This window comes from Orycteropus afer, unplaced genomic scaffold, assembly GCF_000298275.1.
Source record: "Orycteropus afer afer isolate SDZICR_OR568_19922 unplaced genomic scaffold, OryAfe1.0 scaffold00018, whole genome shotgun sequence".
Taxonomy (NCBI): domain Eukaryota; kingdom Metazoa; phylum Chordata; class Mammalia; order Tubulidentata; family Orycteropodidae; genus Orycteropus; species Orycteropus afer.
This window is the reverse complement of record NW_006921605.1, coordinates 13,875,522-13,895,194: the sequence shown is the minus strand read 5'-3', so window position 1 is coordinate 13,895,194 and position 19,673 is coordinate 13,875,522. Positions and strand designations below refer to the sequence as shown.

Here is a 19,673-nt window from a genome sequence, read left to right as displayed (position 1 = left end):
GACTCCATGGCAGTGAGTTTGATTGTTGGTTTTTATACATTGCTGATAGGAACATAGTATGATGCAGCCACATTGGAAAACAGTCTGGCATTTCCTTGAAAGGCTGATCACAGAATTACCATATGACTCAACTATTCCATTCCTAGGTATTCACTCAAGAAAAGTAAAATCATATGCCCACACAAAAACATGTACAAAAATGCTCAAAGCAACATTATTTTTAATAGCCAAAAATTAGAAACAACCCAAATGTCCGTTAACTGATGGACAGATAAAGAAAATGTGGTATATAGCCATACAACAGAGTATGAACTGGCAATACCATAAGAACAAACTACTGTTCCTGCTACAACACATATGAACCTTTACCACATTATGCTAGGGGAATGAAGCTAGACCACAATAGACTATAGATTATATGACACAATTTATATGAAATGTCCAGAACAGATAAATCTACAGTTGATTAGTAGTTCCTTGGCTGCTAACCAGAAGGTCAATGGTTCAAATCCGCCAGTCGCTCTAAAGAAGAAAGAAGAAGCAGTCTGCTTCTATAAAGATTCATAGCCTTGGAAACTCAAAATGGAGGTCACTATGAAACAGAATTAACTTGAAGGCAGTAAATTTGGCTTTTTGAGTTTTAAGGGCTGGAAGGGAGGAGACATGGGACGCTAACTGCTAATGCACAAAGGTTTCTTTTTGAGTTAACAGAAATGTTCGAAATTAGACTATGGGGATGGCTGCACAATTCTGTAAATAGACACTGAAACGCTATAAATAGAAAACACTGAAACTTGAAAAATAAAAAATTAAACTGACCTGAAAAAGGGATCCTTTCTTAGTGACCTGCCTCCATATTTTTTCTCGTAATACTGCAAGAGGAAAATCCACAGTACAGACTGCAAGTACGGCTAAAACAAGAACAGAACAGCTCATGATTGAAGTGTTTGTTTCCCTATGTCAATAGAGCCAAGACTAGATATATCTGGTTCCTCACCATCATCAAAAAAATTCATCACAATTTTTAAACACAACCTAAGGTAAAATTATTTTTAGTAAAATAATCCTTCACATATTTTTCCACCTCTGTAACATTTATAACAAATGAAGCTGACACTTGTTGTCAGCTTCATGAAATATAATCAAAAACAAAAAGCTTTGTTTTTTTCCCTAAGGAAGGCAGAACTGTAACTAAAAGGAATTAATAACGTGAAAAAGCCACACATCTTAAAGTGAACATATTCAGTAAATGAAAGGTATTACCATTAGCTAGCATTCACTAACACACTTGACTTTTCACGCACCTTAGTTTTCATGAAACAGAATAAAAACAAAAAAGACAGCATTAAAACCATATAATCAAACTATTCCTAAGGTAACATTCTAACACACACACACAAACATCTTTTTTATTTCTTACCGATACAACAGCCACCAAAAGTCTATCCCATGCATCATAGGTGCCCTCAGTTTTTTGCTTATTCTTCCAAGAAATCTAAGACAAAAATTTTTGAAAATTTATATACTGTAATATATAGAAAGAATGGGGTTAAAATGGAAAGAAACACATTTTGTTTAGCAAGCATGTATTTTCTATAAAAAATATTAGCTATGAAGATAAAAAGTTATGTTCTGTACTTAGATTAAAATCTTCCCCACTCCAAAACATTCTACCAGGGCAGATATAAATTAAACAGATTAAACTGAAGCAAAAGGAAAAATGGCAGAAAGGTTAGTGAGTGGAATTCATCAGCAATCCTAATTTAAGAACTCACCACTTGTTGTTTTTCTAATCACACGGAAAATTTTTTTAATTATCTAGGCTGAACAAAACTAATCTGTTTTTTGTTATTTTTTTCCCTCAGAAACGATCTCTCACACTTAATTTTCTCTCATCCCTTCATAATACACTGTATTATTTAATCCCTGAAAAATTCCACCAAAATAAATACTGATTGACTGATTATCATTAGGTATATAACTCTGGGCATCAAAGGACATGTGAAAGACACAATCCTTCTCCTTTCAGAACTTACAGTTTAAAGACATGCTTGAAATGATTCCAAAGTAATTTTAAACTGTGGCCATAAGACCTAAATCAAGTAGTAGCACCTTATCTGATTTTTTTTTTTTTTTTTTTTAACTATTTTCAGTACAAGAAGAATCTTGGAGATTAGGCAGCATTTATCTATGCTTTTAACATATTTACTTAACAGACTTACCTTTATGAAACAAATCAGGCAACCGAGAAGTGGATAGATTGGAATGAGTATGCAAAAAATATAATGAAGAACAGTTGAAGCTGTGTATCCCAAAAAGAAAGTGATCTCGGTGACTGCAATGCAAAGCAAGGCTGTCTAAAGGGAAAACAAAAGAGAGAGAAAGTCTTTAGAAATTTCATCAAACTTACAAATGTGTGCCCCAGTATTTAATTATTTTTTCAACCCTCTAACATAAACATGGAATCAAAAGTGGTACTTAGCCAGGAAGTAACTATATGCTGATACCAGCTGTTTGTAGTTAGCATCCTTGCAAAGAGCCCCGGTGGTGCAAAGGTTAAGCATGCCTAAAGATCAGTAGTAGGGATCCACTAGTGGCTCCGTGGGAGAAAAGACCTGGTAATCTATTCTGGTAAAGATCGTTGTGGCTGTGTGCCATCAATTCAAATCTGACTCACAGGGAGAGTGGGCCCACAGGGTTCTATGATGATTGTTGTTGTGTTTGCCATCAAGTCGGACCCGACTCATAGTGACCCCAGGCAGTATCACTATAGAAGTAGATTGTCCAACCTTCCTTCTGAGGAGTGGGTGGGTTTGAACCGCCAGCCTTCTGGTTAGCAGTCAAGTGCCTTAGGCACTATGCCACCAATCTCTATGGGGCACTTCCATTCTGTCATATAGGGGCACTGACTCAAAGGCACACGGTAACAGCATCTTTGCCATGCAAACTGTTAAACATTTCATATCATCTCTTCATAGAAGGGATGATAAAGAAGACAAACATACAAACAATACTGCCAGCTGTCTATCTAAATTTTGCATTTATAAAACACGTAACATTTTGAGTTGAATCATAAAAGAGTTAATGACTTTCAATTAAACTGCTATGCAAAGCCGAAATAATATAGAATGTGACTTACCACAGAATAGATAAATGACCAAAATTCTTTAGTATTTAGAACTTTTTTAAAGGTGAAAGAAGCAATATAGGTAAACAGAATAACTGATGGAACATAGGCAACAAGGCAAAAAATCTGTAAAACAAAAATGTATATGCTTCATGTAAAAATGTGACTAGAATACATACAAAATACCACTGTTACATTAAAATAAAAAGGAGTAAGTATTCTTTAAACTTTATTACTCAACTCATTCCCAAAACTAAAATTGTGGTTTAATAGAGGACTCAGTTCTGTATCTCTTAAATCAATAAAAATCATGCTTATAACTTACTGTTAATACAAATTTGAATATGTCCTTTAAATTGAACACTATTTGTAGCTCTCTTCTTTTACATCAAGTAAAATGCTAACTCTTACATTATTATAGGAGTTCTGGTGGCATATGACTACTAACCAGAAGGTTGGTGGTTCAAACCCACTAGCCACTCCTTGGAAAGAAGACTGGGCAATCCATAGTGATACTGCCTCAGACACCCAAGGAGGGGTTGCTGTGAGTCAGATCCGACTCGATGGCAGTGAATTTTTAAGTGAGTACAATATTATAGAAGGCAAGCATAGCTGGTAACAACCTTCTCTCTCTTCATCAACTATTAGTTACCATTTTAATATATGTCACTTAATATTTTAATAAAGTTTTAAGAAAAACATTTAGTAATTATTGAGGTCATCATGATCTCTGTAACCCCAACCCCACCTAGCTCTGTTTTGTCCTAACAAAAATTATTCATAGGAAAGAATCTATTATCAGCCATTTATATGTGCACATGAATGCAAATCAGACTCTATATTTCAAGGCATATTTTAAATTATGGAATAAAAGATTTTCTTCTTTTGTTAAATTATTTTCAGGCATAAGCACAGACAGGGAAAACATTTTAAGGTAGGACTATGTAAGTATTCCTGATGATATACAAGGAGGTGATCTACATGAAAGACCACCTCAGTTTCAAGGCATTACTTTGTAAAGGCAGTAAGTTATTGTCTTTAAAGATCACTTATAATAATAAAAGTTGCACTGATTATAGGAACCATATACAATAATTAATTAGACTAAACACTTCCTCCATTTTCTTTAAAAATTAATATCTAAATTACTTAACCAGCTGTTATATTTATAAACATAGTTTTTAAGAAATATCATTTTATTTACTAATGGCATGAGTACACTGATGTTAACTTACCACAGAAAGGAATTTTACAGCATAAAAATATAGTCCATAATGAAATGCAAATAAGCTTCCCAGCATCAAAAGAAGAACAATCAAAAATAAGGGGATATCAATGATGGCTTGCCCAATCCAATATGCAGACGGAAAAAGACCTGAAAGTTTAAGCTGAGTATAAGCTTTGATCTAAAAAAGAAGGAAAAAAAAAAAAAACCACAATTTTAAACATTTATAAAAAAACAAAAAACCTCTAGAAAACTGCATGAGTCAATTTTACATCAATTAAACAAAAACATAAACAACAACAAACAAAAAGGTCACTTTCTGCATCTACAGGTAATAAAACTTCTTGTCATGTTGTTGTTGTTGTTAAGTGCCGTCAAGTTGGACCCAACTCATAGTGACCCCGCCTTGGGTTTCCGAAGCAGTATCACTATGGAAGTAGATTGCCCCATCTTCCTTCCGAGAAGTGGCTGGTGGATTTGAGCCACCTGCCTTCTGGTTTATAAATTCCATTTAGCCTTTGATATAGCTTATTGTTTCTGAGACGGAACAATTTTGACAAAATTTTTAAGGATGCAAATAAAGCAGTGCTGCTAAGAAACAAGGAACCAAAGTAAAGTGAAAGGTGCCATGGGTGTTTTGGTTGTGCAAATCCATTATCAGAGTAATCTAGGACCACTGGTGGTATAGTGGTTAAACCATTTGGCTGTTAACTAAAAGGTTGGCGGTTTGAACCCACCAGCCTGCTCTGAAGGAGAAAGATGACAGAGACTGCTTCTGTAAAGCTGTACAGCCTTGGAAACCCCATGGGGCAGATCTACTATCTCCTCAATGGCAGTGAGTTTGGTTTGGTATGAGAGTACACAAAACACTACTGCTTTTGAAAATTTGTTGACATAGATGAAAAGATATGTTTTAAACAAGAAAAGGATTCTAACTTTTTAAAATTAACCTTTCAAGAAAACATTAATAAGCTGCCAAGTACTCACTGGATTTACACTGGGCTTTTAGCCTAAGTGTGAAACCTTGTACACAAGATGCACTGTAAAGCACTTTATATACTCTTGTGCAGTACAAGTTGTTATTACTATACAAGTAAAAGGTATTTCCAGATATATTGACAGTAAACTAAAATGCTCTTAGTTTTCCTAAATATCTTATGCTTTCATTATTTAATTCGAAATTTGAAAATCTTTTAAAACTCCAAATACCTAACAATCATATTCAGAAGATTTTCAAAAATAGGGTAAACCTTCCATCTACAAAAAAAATCTTTCTATAATATTTTAAGAAAGAGCTGACCATCCAGTGAGGTTAAGAGGAGACTAGAACATGCATTAGTTTAAAAAAAAGGAAAAGGGAGGAGAAATAATTCAAACTGGAGAACTTTTGTATTCATGAACTATAAGAACATCAAAAAACCAAACTAAACTCACTGCCATCTAGTCGGATCTGATTCACAGCGACCCCTCCTTGGGTTTCCAAGGCAATATCACTATTGAAGCAGACTGCACAATCTTCCTTCCAAGGAGTGGTTGGTGGGTTTGAACCACTAGCCTTCTGGTTAGCAGTCAAATGCCTTAGGCACTATGCCACCAGAGCTCCATAAGAACATCAGATATATGTAAACTTCAGTATTAAGTATAAAAACATAAACCAACTCAGATACAATTATTTTGGATAATCTATACTTTTTTCTCTTATATATCACTGGTGGTAATGCAAAATGGTAACAGCTGAACAGTTTCTTGCTAAACATGCAACCACTATACAATTTAGCATCTGTACACTTGGCCATTTATCCCAGAGTAATGTAAATTTATGTTCACACAAAAATCTGTACATGAATTTTCATAGCAACTTTATTCATAATAGCCAAAAACTGGAAATAATCCAGATGTCCTTCAAAGGATGAACAGTTAAACTATGATCCATCCATACCATGGCACTACTGAGCAAACAAAAGGAATGGACTGATAAGGGTTTAATATCCAAAATACATGAAGAACTCCTACAACTTAACAAAAAGACAAACCACCCAATCAAAAAATGGGTAAAGGACTTGAAGAGACATTTCGCTAAACAGGATCTACAAATGACCAACACGAACATGAAAAAATGCATCAAATCATAAAAAAAAATGCCCAACTCACTGCCGTCAAGTCGGAACCGACTCATAGTGACCCCTCCTTGGGTTTCCAAGGCTGGTATCACTACAGAAGTAGATTGCCTAATCTTCCTTCCAAGGAGTGGCTGGTGGGTTTGAACTGCCAGCCTACTGGTTAGCAGCCAAATGCCTTAGGCACGGTGCCACCAGAGCTCCTATTAAGTCATTAGGGAGACATAAATGAAAACCACAATGAGATACCACTTCACTCACACCAGAATGGCTATGATAAAAAAGGAAAATAACAGGTGTTGGCTGGTATGGGACAAAGTGGAACCTTCATCCAGTGCTGATGGGAAGGTAAAATGGTAGAGATACTGCTGAAAATTTGAAAATTTAGCATTCCTCAAAAAGTTAAATATGTATCATAAAAAAAATACAAAAAAAATCAATGCCATCAAGTAGATTCCATCTTACAGCAATTCTACAGGACAGAGTAGCATTGGCCCATAGTGTAAATCTTTATGGAAGCAGACTCCCTCATCTTTCATCTTTCTCCCACAGAACAGGCTGGTGGGTTCAAACCACCACCTTTTGGTTAGCAGCCGAATGCTTTTACCACTGTACCACCAGTGCTCTGATACAGATCATGTGACCCAGCAATCTCAATACAGGTTATACCCCCATAACAAAAAAACGGAAAGCAGAAATACAAACAGAAACATGTACACCAGTGGCTGAATCTTGAAAACACATTATGCTGAGTGATACAAGTCATTCACAAAAGGACAAATATCGTATGATCCCACTTACATGAAATATCTAGAACAGGCAAAGGGATAGAGACCAAATTGTTTTCATGGTTACCAGGGGTGGGAGGGAAGGCGAAGGGGGAGTCATTACCATTCTGTTAATGGTGATAGAAGAATGTGGAAAAGGATAGTGGTGACAGCATACAACATCACGAATGTAATTAATGTTAATTAACGGTATCTATAGAAAATGCTGAGTTGACAAATGGTTTGTTATATATGTATTTTTACCACAATGAAAAAAAAAAAGGAACAGACTATTGATATATACCACTTGGATGAATCTCTAAATAATTATGCAGAGTGAAAAATAAAAGTCAATTCTAAAAGGAAACATACTATGATTCCATTTATACATTCTGGAAATATCAAAATTATAGTAAGGGAGAACATTAGGAGCAGGACTCCTAAAAAACAAGGGTTATAATGCCTGGTAAGTGGAGGGTCAGCAAAAAAGGGGACGACCTTCAACAAGATGAATGACACCGTGGCTACAATGATGGGCTCAAGTATAGCAAGGATTGTGAGGATGGCACATGACTGGGCAGTGTTTCGTTCTGTTGTACACAGGGTCACTAGGAGTCAGTCGGAACCGACTCGATGGCACCTAACAGCTACGACAAAAACAATAGGTGAAATTTTTGTGGTGATGGAACTGTTGTATATATTGACCATAACAATGTCAATATCCTGGTTGTGATATCGTACTATAATTTTCCAAGATATTATTACTGAAAGAAACTGGGTAAAAGGATACGCAGGATCTCTCTGTATTATTTTATACATCTGAACGTGAATCTACAATAATGTCAAAATAAAGAGTTTAATTTATAACTTTAAAAGAAAAAAAAGCAATTTTTAGTAAGTGTATCTGATGGCTGGGGTTACAGATAATTTTCATTCTTTATACTTTTCTGTATTTCTAAAATGAATACGTATATTATATAACAAAAAATAAAACATTATGTTTTAAAATTGTCTTCTGAGGCTCATGGATTACTTTTATGCTAAACAAACTTACTAAAGATGTAATTGTTATGAAGCTCATTATTCATCGTACTGTATAAATTAGTTTAAACAAATCTCCTTCCATTGTACTTAGAAGAGAGAAAAATAATTCTGATTAGAGGAATACAAGAGATACAGCATCAGAAGAGTGCAACACTGGGAGGCATTCAACAGCCAGAATCTGCCAAGAGGACATGGAAGGAAAAAGTGTAGAAAAGAAGGTAAAATAGCAGAAAAACTGTCAATAGAGCAACATTTCATTGCTGTCTTGGTGACAATCATTTTTCATCTTTTTTTTTCATTTAACAAAAATTTAATTACATTTACATTCAATACACTCTATTAAAGAATAAAAGGGAGAGACAGTTTAGTATATCATTTAAGAACATAAAGATTAGAGTCAGTTCCCAGATCTATCACTGAAATAGTGAGTCCACCTGGGCAAGTTATCTGTACAACGTCTATCCCCACTTTCCTTACCTGTAAAGTGGGTAACATAAGACTCATGTCATAATGTTGTAAGGATTAAAGAACGTAATTTTTAAAGCACATAAGAAAATGCTCAAGTAATAAATGTTAGTTATTTACTATACTATTACTAGTTCTGGTGATGTAAGGTACTTGACCACTAAGCAGAAGACTGGAGGTTCAAACCCACCAGCCGCTCCTCAGAAGGAAGGTTGGGCAATCTATTACTGTTACTATAAGAATAAAACATAATATATTTTATAGCCCACTGACTTATTCCTGAAATTATATATAAGTCCTGTACTCATGCAAAATAAGGTCATTTTTTAGTATGGAATTTCTTACTGGCAAACCGTAGTTGCCAGTCTTTTCAACAGAGCATTACCTTATGATTCTCTGCATTCTCCATGGCAAAGTAAGGTGGCATTGCAGTGACAATGATTCCCAGCAAAGCTGCTTGAAAATACAGCTCAATTTTAAAAACTATGTCAGAAATTTCCTGAAAGACAACCACAGAATAAGAAATGGTATCAAGAAGCATTTTATATCATCTCATTAGTTTGAGACTATGAAAACCCTCTGAAGGAACATATCAGGGTATCTATCCTAGACAAGGTCTGTTTGAAAGAATGGGGGGCAGAGCTTTGAGTGGGCAGTGGGTTATAGTACCAACTCTGCAACTTGTTAAACAGGTATGATTCTGAACAAATCCATTATGGTCAATCATATAGAATTTGATAAAGGAAGAAAAAAAAGAAATATTAGGAATATTAGTAAGACTACCCTATACATAACTAGCTTTTAAAAAAGTCTCATTTCTTTACTTCTGGTTTTAAAAAAACAGTATGAGGCATGACAATGTTTAATGGAAAATATCAGTTGCAAGATCCTTTGTCAAGTTATGGCTACATAGATATGTAGTAATATCATAAAAACATGTACAGGAAGTGTAAATTCTGAACTATGGTTAAATGGACTTGCTTACTTTCCTTTTCAGAATGCTAATTGCTGATGTACAGAAACCCAAAGGACTCTCATATGTTGACCATGTGTTCCGCCACTTTGCTGAAGTCATTGTTAGCTCTAGTAGCTTTTTTGTGGATTCTTTAGTGTTTCCTATAAATAGAATGTGTCATCTGCAAAGAGGGATCGTATGTCTTTTTCCTTCCCAATTTGGATAAATTTTTATTTCTTTTCCTTGGCTAAGTGCTCTGACTAGGACTTCCAGTAAAATATTTAACAGAAGTGTTAAAAGCAGGAATCCTTGTCTTAAGGGAAAAATCCTCATCTTAAGGGAAAAAGTCTCGGTCTTTCTCCATTGATGATGCTAGCTGTGAGTCTTTCCATAAAAGACTTTCATCATATTGAGGAATTCTCCTTCTATTCCTAGCTTCTCGAATATTTTTATCATGAAAGGGTTTTGTCAAATGCCTTTTCTGCATCCATTGAGATGATCGTGTGGTTCTTTCCTTTTTCTGCTGATGTGGTGTATTACATGGGTTGATTTTCTAATGCTGAACCACCCTTACACTCCTGGGATAAATCCCACTTGATCATGGTGCAAAATCCTTTTCATATGCTTTTGAATTCGGTTTGCTAGTATTTGGTGAGGATTTTCACATTTCCCACTCAAGCCTTAAGAAGACTAGGAAACCTCACAAGATGAACTTTTTCAGATTTCATTTGTTATCAACTGGCTTTCCGTATGTATTACATATACTACGAGTATGTATATATAGAGTATATATGATGACAGGACATATACTTTTTAGTTTGCTTACTTGAAAGAAAGGAGTACTCCAGATCTGGATAGTTTCAGTCACATTTAGATGATAAAGATAGTAGTTACTAATTATATTCATCAACACAGGTAACGAATAAACCATAGTACTGTTGAAAACAGCTGAAAAAATATAGTCCTACAATAAAGAAGAAAAAAGACTCATTGCACACTACATATAAATTTAAATGGATCTGGTGGCACAGTGCCTAAGGCATCTGAGTGCTAACAAGGTGGGTGGATACCCACTAGCTGCTCCATAGAAGGATGATGGGGCAATCTACTTCCATAAAGATTTACTTCCTTGGAAACCCAGTGGGGGTCGCTATGAGTCCAAAGTGACTCGAAGGCAGTGGGTTTTTGGTATGCAGCATACCAAGCTTTTCTTACCAAGCTAATTCTCACCAACTACATGGAAAGCTATTTCAACAGACCGTACACAAAATACTAATGACAATAAAGACAATCTGGTTTGAAATGTTCAGAGATTTTCATATTTTAGGCAAAAATAAAACATAAAAATCAAAATCAAATTCCTTGTAACTTTACACATTGGTCATTCATCAGGACATAATACATATCATAAACAAATACTGCCTGTTTACAAGAGCAGATCTATTTCCCACTAATGAAGTCAAATCAGCAAACAATTAATTTTCAAGGAACTGTTTTAAATACTTCATAACTCTCAAATGGGTACTCACGCACACCAATGACTCCTACCTTTTCCGAGCGCATCACATTTAAAGCTGCACTGTGTGGAGCAGCAGACACATAGTCGCTGTCATTAAACATCGTCACCATTATGTTCTGTTTTGTGAAAAAGCTAATGAGATCACTGACATCTGAGTCTGGTATTAGAAAATAAGCAAATAATAAAGAATCAATTTAAATAAGAAGCAGACAACCTGTTTAAATAATAGACATATACTGTAAGATTACACCTTTTAGAAAAATATTTTATCTTCATTAAATAAGTGAGTAACAACACTGGCTCTGGAGCCAGCCAGCCTGAATTAAAATTCTACTTGTACCACTTACACTATCTTTCTTTCAAGAGAGTTACCTAGATACTCTTGAATCTTATTTCCTCTTTTGTAAAATGGGGACAAAGAGTGACCATGAGAATTAAATGATTCCAAGGAGGCACTGGCTTAGAACAGAACCTGGCAACTGGGCCAATTCTAGTTGCTGCTGCTGGGGGAGCTCTGGTGGTGTAGTGCCTAAGGCATTTGACTGCTAACCAGAAGGCTAGAGGTTCAAATCAACCAGCCACTCCTCAGAAGGAAGACTGGGCAATCTACTTCCATAGTGATACCGCCTCAGGAAGAGGGGTCACTATGAGTCGGATCCAACTCAATGGTAGTCAGTAAGAGAGTGAGTGCTGCTGCTGCTACTATTACAATACTCACAAAAAATCAGATTAGTGAGAATAAAAATCTGATTGGCAATTTTATGTAAGAAGGTAACTTGCTGGGCTCAAAAAGGTACAGTACAAACTTTTGGCTGGGTAATATAACACCCTAAAGGATGTCTGTATGCTCTGGACAGACGTTTTATAAACGTCGACTGCCTTAGCTACCTTACAATATTCAAATACATCAGGTTTCCATCTGTAGCCTCTTAATTTTTCTGGAGGCAAGAGGAAGATTCTGAATCCTGTCTGGGGTTTAAATCTATACCAACATGTCTGACAAATGCAGTAGTTCCTCCTCCATTACCACAGAAGCCAGGATTAAAGGAAGGACAAATGGAATGTGGAGAAAAATCAAAACCAAATAATGTAAAGCACAATCAGTCACTAAGGATCCTGATGGTGCGGTGATTACAGCACTCAGCTGCTAAGCAAAAGGTCGGCAGTTCAAACCCATCAGCCACTCCATGGGAGAAAGATGAGGCAGTCAGCTTCTGTAAAGATTTTAGCCTTGGACACTCTGTGGGGTAGTTCTACTCTGTCCTGTTGGGTTGCTATGAGTTAGAATCGACTTAACAGCACTTAACAATCAGTACCTAAGTGGTGTGGCATGGGGATCAAATTTAGCACCAAACCTGAGTGTTGTAAAGAATGGTGCTTTTAACCACAGTGTCCTACTATCTTTAACTATTCCCAGCCTAACGCCTTAATTGATCTCTGTCTTCTGCTTGCCAGAGTAGCTGTGTACTCAGCCACAGGAGAAGTGAACGAACTGGAGAGAGGATATGCTACCATTCAATATATGCTTACAAGTACACTTAATGTACGCATACACCAGAACTCCTAAAAGTGGCCTTACTGAAACCAGCAACAGGACTTACGAAAATAGGGGATATATATGTAAACAAATCTAGTAATATTAAATAATAATGGAAGAGGCAAAAACTTTGAAAATACTAAAAGTTCTTGTAGATTAATAAGTGGGAAATCAAGGCCTAGACAGTTGTGATAAATGTATAGTTCCCCAAAACACATATAAAAATGTCACAATGAATGTAACTGTCGATGCAGTACTATATTTTACCAATATAAAATGTAGATTAAAACAGAAAACAAGAATTCTAACTAAAGAAAACTTCAAAACAACATTTTCTATTAAAGAGTAATTTTCTATCAGTAAATGAATTCTTCACCTAATAGTGTGAAGGTTATATAATAGACTTGTTGTTGTTGTTGTTGTTATGTGCCGTGGAGTCGGCCCCGACTCATAGCGACCCCTCCTTGGGTTTCCGAGGCAGTATCACTACGGAAGTAGGATTGCCCAACCTTCCTTCCGAGGAGTGGAAGGAGCTCTGGTAGCATAGTGCCTAAGGCACTTGACTGCTATCCAGAAGGCTGGCGGTTCAAACCCACCAGCCACTCCTCGGAAGGAAGGTTGGGCAATCCTACTTCCGTAGTGATACTGCCTCGGAAACCCAAGGAGGGGTTGCTATGAGTTGGGGCCGACTCGACGTCAAATAACAACAACAACAACATCATCACACTGAAATCTGAAACTCCTATATAATAGACTAGGAGTCTGATTTTAACAGTGATCTCTTTACTGTAATTTATAATCATCCCTAACCATGATTATTATTTTAACACTGGGCAAAACTCTTCAGTAAATAGTACATCAAAAAAGAAACATACTAAAAAACAGAAGACGTGTCAGGAAACAGTAAACCCTAAAGAGTTTGTGAGTATAACGAGACATATATGTAATACAATTCTCTAATGTATTTCAGCAAGATAGAAAATAAAGCTGCTTTTGTTTTGCTGTAAACTTGCCAGAGTGATTTTAGCTTTGAGAAGAGTGAATTTATCTTCAGGAATCATGGGATTACAAACTATTTATGCAGATGGAAGCTGTTGTAGGAAAAACTGACCAAGTGTGAATAAAATTTTGTATTAAGTTTAACATTTTGAAATCTGTTCTGAGCCTTGCTCAAGGATTTAAGTTAAAAAAAAAAAAAAAAACCTTAAAAAGTATTTGACAATTATGTAGTAAGAATAAACCAAAAGACAAAAAAAAAAAAAACTGCCACAGAGTTGATTCTGACTCATAGTGACCTACATTAGGATTCCAAAGTGGTAAATCTTTATGGAAGTAGACTGCCCAGTCTGCCTTCTGCAGAATAGCTGGTGGGTTTGAACCACCAACCTTCTGGTTAGCAGCCAGATGCCTTAGGCTCCTTGTAGTAAGAATAACCTGTGGTAAATCTAAATATATCTATTACAAATACAATATATTTGATCATAGATATAAGGATTATTATTTTTTTTTTAATTCTAACTAACTCTTTAGGTAGTCCTTGAAGGATTGTTTCAACATTTCTAGTTGTCATATCTAATTGCAAAAAAATTAGATGTCATAACTCTTTCTGAAGGTATTTTTTGGCTTCTGAAGTTTGTTTTACTCAAAATGAACTGTGAGATAAAACAACATGCTGCTAAAAAGTAACTTTTGCTGTTAAAAAGGGGAATTTACGATGATAAACAGTACAAATCAGAGTATTTTAAAAACCTGTTGTTTACACTTCAACCAACATTCCAGTTCTGTAATATATTATTCTGCATCAATAAATACGTGTTTAATTCAGATTTCATGTAGACAAACTAGGCCTTTACCTCAAATACATGTCTAAAATCCAGTCCTCTAACCTATTTCCTCCCCTCACCCCACACTTCAACCAGCACTCATTCACAGACCTTCACACACTCTCACCAGTAGAATTTTGAAGAAGCAGACTTGTTTTGTACTTATGTGGTTTATCTTCAGGTTTTAGGAAATATAAATCTGGAACAAGTTTGATGGGAACCACTGCATTTTTAAAAGAGTGATGCACCAAAAACATAAAAACCTGAACTGCAAAAAAAACTAAAAGCAGAAGCAATCTGAAAAGAAAAAAATTAATAAAGTCAATGCACACTAATATGTGAATCTAGTATAAATCTTTCTTCCCATGATAGTTAAAAGGTAAACATTTATAATCAAATAAACTAAGGAGAAAAAAAAAAAAACTGTAAAAAGTAGAATTTCTACTCCCCAAAATGATCTCATGTCAGAAAGTCAATACTCAATGACAAAAGTAAAAGTCACAGAAATATATTTTGGATAGTCATTCTGAAATTTTTATAAGGTATGCAAGCATGGTTATTATACAAAGAATCAAACATCTTAGCATTTTTTGTATCTATTCTCCTGTAAGAACTATTTCTTACCTTGTGTCTACTTAAATCGTTCACTCTCCACATATAAACAAAAATATTTTAGATACAAAGAAGAAAATAAAAATTCAGTGACATACTGAATGATTGATATCTTTGAAGTTTTATCCTATGTTCAATTTAATCACATTAACTTCTGTTGGTCCTCTTAGAAGGAACCAAAGAAGGCATATATTACATTGATTCATAATAAAATTGGCACTGCTTTGCAATGGCTCTGAGTGTCCCTCCTGTCCCCATCCTTTTACTTTTCTCTTATTTTTAACTCATTCTCTTACCGCCTGTTCTAGAATTGTTGTGCTGGCCCCGACATTTGGCGCCCGAACAGGGACTCAAAAGTGAAGGAAGGTGGCCACAAGGAATTTGATAATCAGGAGACATATTGAAAATAAATAATCAGGTAAGAGAACCTCACCTAATGAGGTGGGGGACAACGGGAGTAAAAAATTATGGGGCAAGAACAGTCTGTTGAACGTACTTACTTTTTAGTTTCTTTACAAGCTTTGTTAAAGGATAAAGGTATTTCAGTTTCTAAGTCTACTCTTAAAGCTTTTTTTTCCACAGTTCAGGAGTTATGCCCTTGGTTTCCAGAAGAGGGTACGGTGAATTTAGAAGCTTGGAGAAAAGTTGGTCAAGAATTTAAAAATCAAATATCTCTTAGAAGTTCCTCTGCTTTGCCAGATAATACTATGACTTTGTGGGATCGAATTAGAGAAGTGTTAGATCCACCGTAGTTATTCCTACTGCTCCTATTGCTCCCTCTCCTCCACCCTCTCCTTCCCCCTTTCTCCACAGTTGTAAGAATCACCAGTAAATAATTTTACTACCCAATGAAAATGCCCTTTTAGCAGAAGACAGCTACTTATCCTGCAAAACACCTCTACATTGTTTGTGGTGTTACAATAAATGGGTAGAGCACTTAGATTATCACACTTCATTTAGCATTTTATAATATTCAGAAAACCCACACTTTTTTTTACTCATTCTTAAGTTGTTTATAAGTATCTATAAATCAACATTTCCAAAAGCATGTTGCACTGAACTCTAGATCTACAATAAGTTAATAGTTGTTAGGTAAAAAATGTTTCATAATTAAATGACATTGGGAAACTTTAGGTTAAATAAAGTTGAACTAATTTCTTCACCACAGACCCTCTCATGTGTTTTTACATGCTAATAAACAACTCTTCAAGAGAGGGAATATAAAATGGATTATTTCCTAAAGGTATTTTACCATCCAATACTGTTATCACTTCCAGGGAGCATTTTATGAGTAGTGCTCTTGCATGCTGACATGAGGGAACCCTTTTCTTCCAGTAATGCTGATGTAGGAATAAGTCATACTTGACTGATAAATCAGTCAAGAGGTGAATAAACTTGATCAAAAAGGCAAATGAATTCAGCATATTTCAAACATACAATATTCTTATTTCTGATTACTAAGTTTTGTTTCTACTGCCGTTGTGGAGCTAAGACAGGTGTGGCATATGTAAGCAATTAACACATGTCACTCCAAATCATTCTCATTAACACAAAGCCTTGTGTCCCATGGGAACCTGAGAGGCAAAAGCTAAGTTGAGAAGATGTCATTATGATCACAGTTCTACCAGTTATAAGGCCTTCTCCACATCTCAGTTTCTTTACCTGTTGTTCACAAAGGGTGGTGAATAAGAATTAACCAATGTAGGCAAAAACTTACGAAAAACATAAATGCATAATGAAATTGTTGTTTTTAGGTGCCGTTGAGATGGTTCTAACTCATAGCAACCTTATGTAGAAGAGAATGAAACACTGCCTGGTCCTGTGCCATCCTCATAACGGATGCTGTATCTGGGCCCATTTTTACAGCCACTGTGTCAATCCATCTCCTTGAGGGTCTTCTTTTTCTCTGACTCTCTTCTTTACCAAGCATGATGTCCCTCTTCAGCAAGCAACTGCTCCTCCTGATAACATGTCCAAAGTACAGGAGACAAAGTGTCAACATCCTTGCTCCTAAGAAGCACTGGCTGTACTACTTCTGAGACAAATTTGTCCATTCTTCTGGCAGTGTATGGTACATTCAATATTCTTCACCAACATCATAAGTCAAAGGCATCAATTCTCCTTTGGTCTTCCTTATTTACTGTCCAGCTATCACATGCATATGAGATGACTGAAAATACCATGGCTTGGGTCAGGCTCATTTGATCCTCAAAGTGACATCTTTTCTTTTAACACTTTAAAGAAGTCTAGCAGATCTTCCCACTGCAATATGCAATTTAATTTCTTGACTGCTGCTTCCATGGGCACTGATTGTGGGTCCAAGTAAAATGAAATCCCTGACAACTTCAATCTTTCCTCTCCACTTTTCATGACAGTGCTCATTGTCCAGTTGTGAACATTTTGTTTTCTTTATGCTGAGGTGTATCTGTACTGAAGGCTGTAGTCTTTGATCTTCATGAGTAAATGCTTCAAGTCTTTTTCACTTTCAGCAAGCAAGATTGTATTATCTGCATATTATAGTTGTTAATGAGTCTTCCTCCAATCTTGTTGCGACATCCTTCTTCTTATAGTCTAACTTCTTGGATTATTTGCTTGGCATATAAATTAAATAAGTATGTGAAAGGATACAACCCTGACACACACCTTTCCTGATTTAGAAACAATTAGAGGATATTACCTGTCACTCCTTGATTTCATAGATGTGATAATAAATGTTAATAAGGTTCTAAAAGTCTACAATGAAATTACTGAAAGCATAATTATTTTTTCTCTGACATTTAAAAGTTATAGTTTTAATCTCTTAAAACTACATAAATTATTTACATATGTCTGCATTTAAAAAATTAAGATGGTCAATCAAATTTATATCCCAATAAAACAAAAACAAAAAAATTCATCCAGTAAAAGAGTGATGACACTTACACAGATCTCAGTGATTTACTTTCACGTTTCAAGGTAAGGAAATGAAACTTTGCTATTGTGTACACCTGCTGTTTCCAAAGGCTCATGGAGCTCACTAGAGAAGCCTTGGTTTCAGAGAGAGTAAGTAAGCTCTGCTCCATTTCATCAAAAGATTTTATATCCATTTCTTCCTCTGGTGGCTGCTGAGTAAATACACTGTAATCTATTTGCCAAAACAAAAAGATAAGACAGAAAGTTGCAGCATACTCCTTAGAAAGATAAAAACCTTTCTGCAGCAAGTGAAGTTTAAAGTGGCACTCATCTGGTGGTGATGTGGAGCAAATGGAACTATCAAACACTTTTGCAGTATCGACTAAAGCTGAACATAAGCATTTCTTACAAGCCACGACATTCCCCACTAGGTATAAACCTCAAAGGAACATGCACATAAGTTCACCAAAATGCACGTGCAGGAATGTTCTTAGGAAGCAACCCTATCCAGAACAGCGATGGACTAAACGGAAGCCAACCATCCATCAACAGGGAAATGAATGAATAGGTTGTGAAACAGTGCTACAATGGAAGAGTATAAAACAGTGCTACTATACAACTACACATAACAACACAGCTGTTGAACAGAAGAAGCTAGACACGAAAGAAACATATTACATGTTTTTTATTTCCAAAACAGGCAAAGTCAATTGAAGGGGATAGAAATCAGGCTCTGTTATTTTTCTATCAGGCACTCCATATTCATGTAAAATGTGCATTTTGAGCACCGTGACTCTTACTACAACTTCTGCCATCAGTTTCCTTCATTCACAAACATTGTTATGAACTTCCAATTTTAGGAAAAACTTCCTCAACTCATGTCTTACTCCAAATTCCACAGATCCACTGTGGTCCTCTACATGGCACTGCAATTGCTCGTCTTCTACTTTACCAAATCCCCCACTGTCCTTTCTGTTACCAAAGCCATCTTCTCTCTTGTCATCTTATTCTTCACAGTAATCAACAAATAACTGATCTTTTTTCCTGAAATGCCATTTTACCTTGGCTTTTGCATCTCCATTTTTCTTTAGGGAGAAAAAAGAGCAACAGTTGCTTCTTTTCACTCTATTTGGCTCCATACTTCTGTACAATCAATTCATCATTCAACAACCAAAAGGAGTTTTAAAAAATGCAAATCAGACTCTGATAGCCTCACAGTGCACTAAGAAAACAAGCCAAATTCTACTCCAGACTTTCAAGGCCTCACAGTACTAACCCCAACCCCATACATCTGATCTCACTGAGTACTACCTTCTTCTTGGCTGCTAAGCTCTCATCATGGTGACCCTTTTTCTGTCCTTCAAAGATGGCCAACTCATTTTCCAATTAAGACCTTAGCAATGGCAATTCCCTTATCTGGAAAACTCTGTTCTAAAATCTTTGCCTACCTGATTTTTAATCCAGGTCTCACTTAATGTTATAGCAACAAAATCTTCCTTGACCATACAATCTAAATTAGCTACTGTAAGATCAGTGCATTATTTCCTTCATAATTCTTATCACTACCAGCATATATCTCAATTATTTATT

At 35.7% G+C, this 19,673-nt stretch overlaps 1 protein-coding gene across 1 annotated transcript in view; it reads right to left on the bottom strand.

Moving 5' to 3' along the window:
* ABCA5 (ATP binding cassette subfamily A member 5) overlaps positions 1-19,673 on the bottom strand; it is a 74,100-nt gene that overhangs the window by 13,751 nt on the left and 40,676 nt on the right. Inside the window, exons 18-27 of the mRNA XM_007959692.2 lie at positions 18,114-18,315; positions 14,707-14,876; positions 11,249-11,376; positions 10,527-10,664; positions 9,131-9,244; positions 4,363-4,533; positions 3,140-3,253; positions 2,223-2,357; positions 1,421-1,495; positions 820-911 (exon numbers count right to left, since the gene is read on the bottom strand). Of these exons, the coding sequence (XP_007957883.1) occupies positions 820-911; positions 1,421-1,495; positions 2,223-2,357; positions 3,140-3,253; positions 4,363-4,533; positions 9,131-9,244; positions 10,527-10,664; positions 11,249-11,376; positions 14,707-14,876; positions 18,114-18,315 (1,339 nt within the window). The remainder of the gene's footprint in view (positions 1-819; positions 912-1,420; positions 1,496-2,222; positions 2,358-3,139; positions 3,254-4,362; positions 4,534-9,130; positions 9,245-10,526; positions 10,665-11,248; positions 11,377-14,706; positions 14,877-18,113; positions 18,316-19,673) is intronic.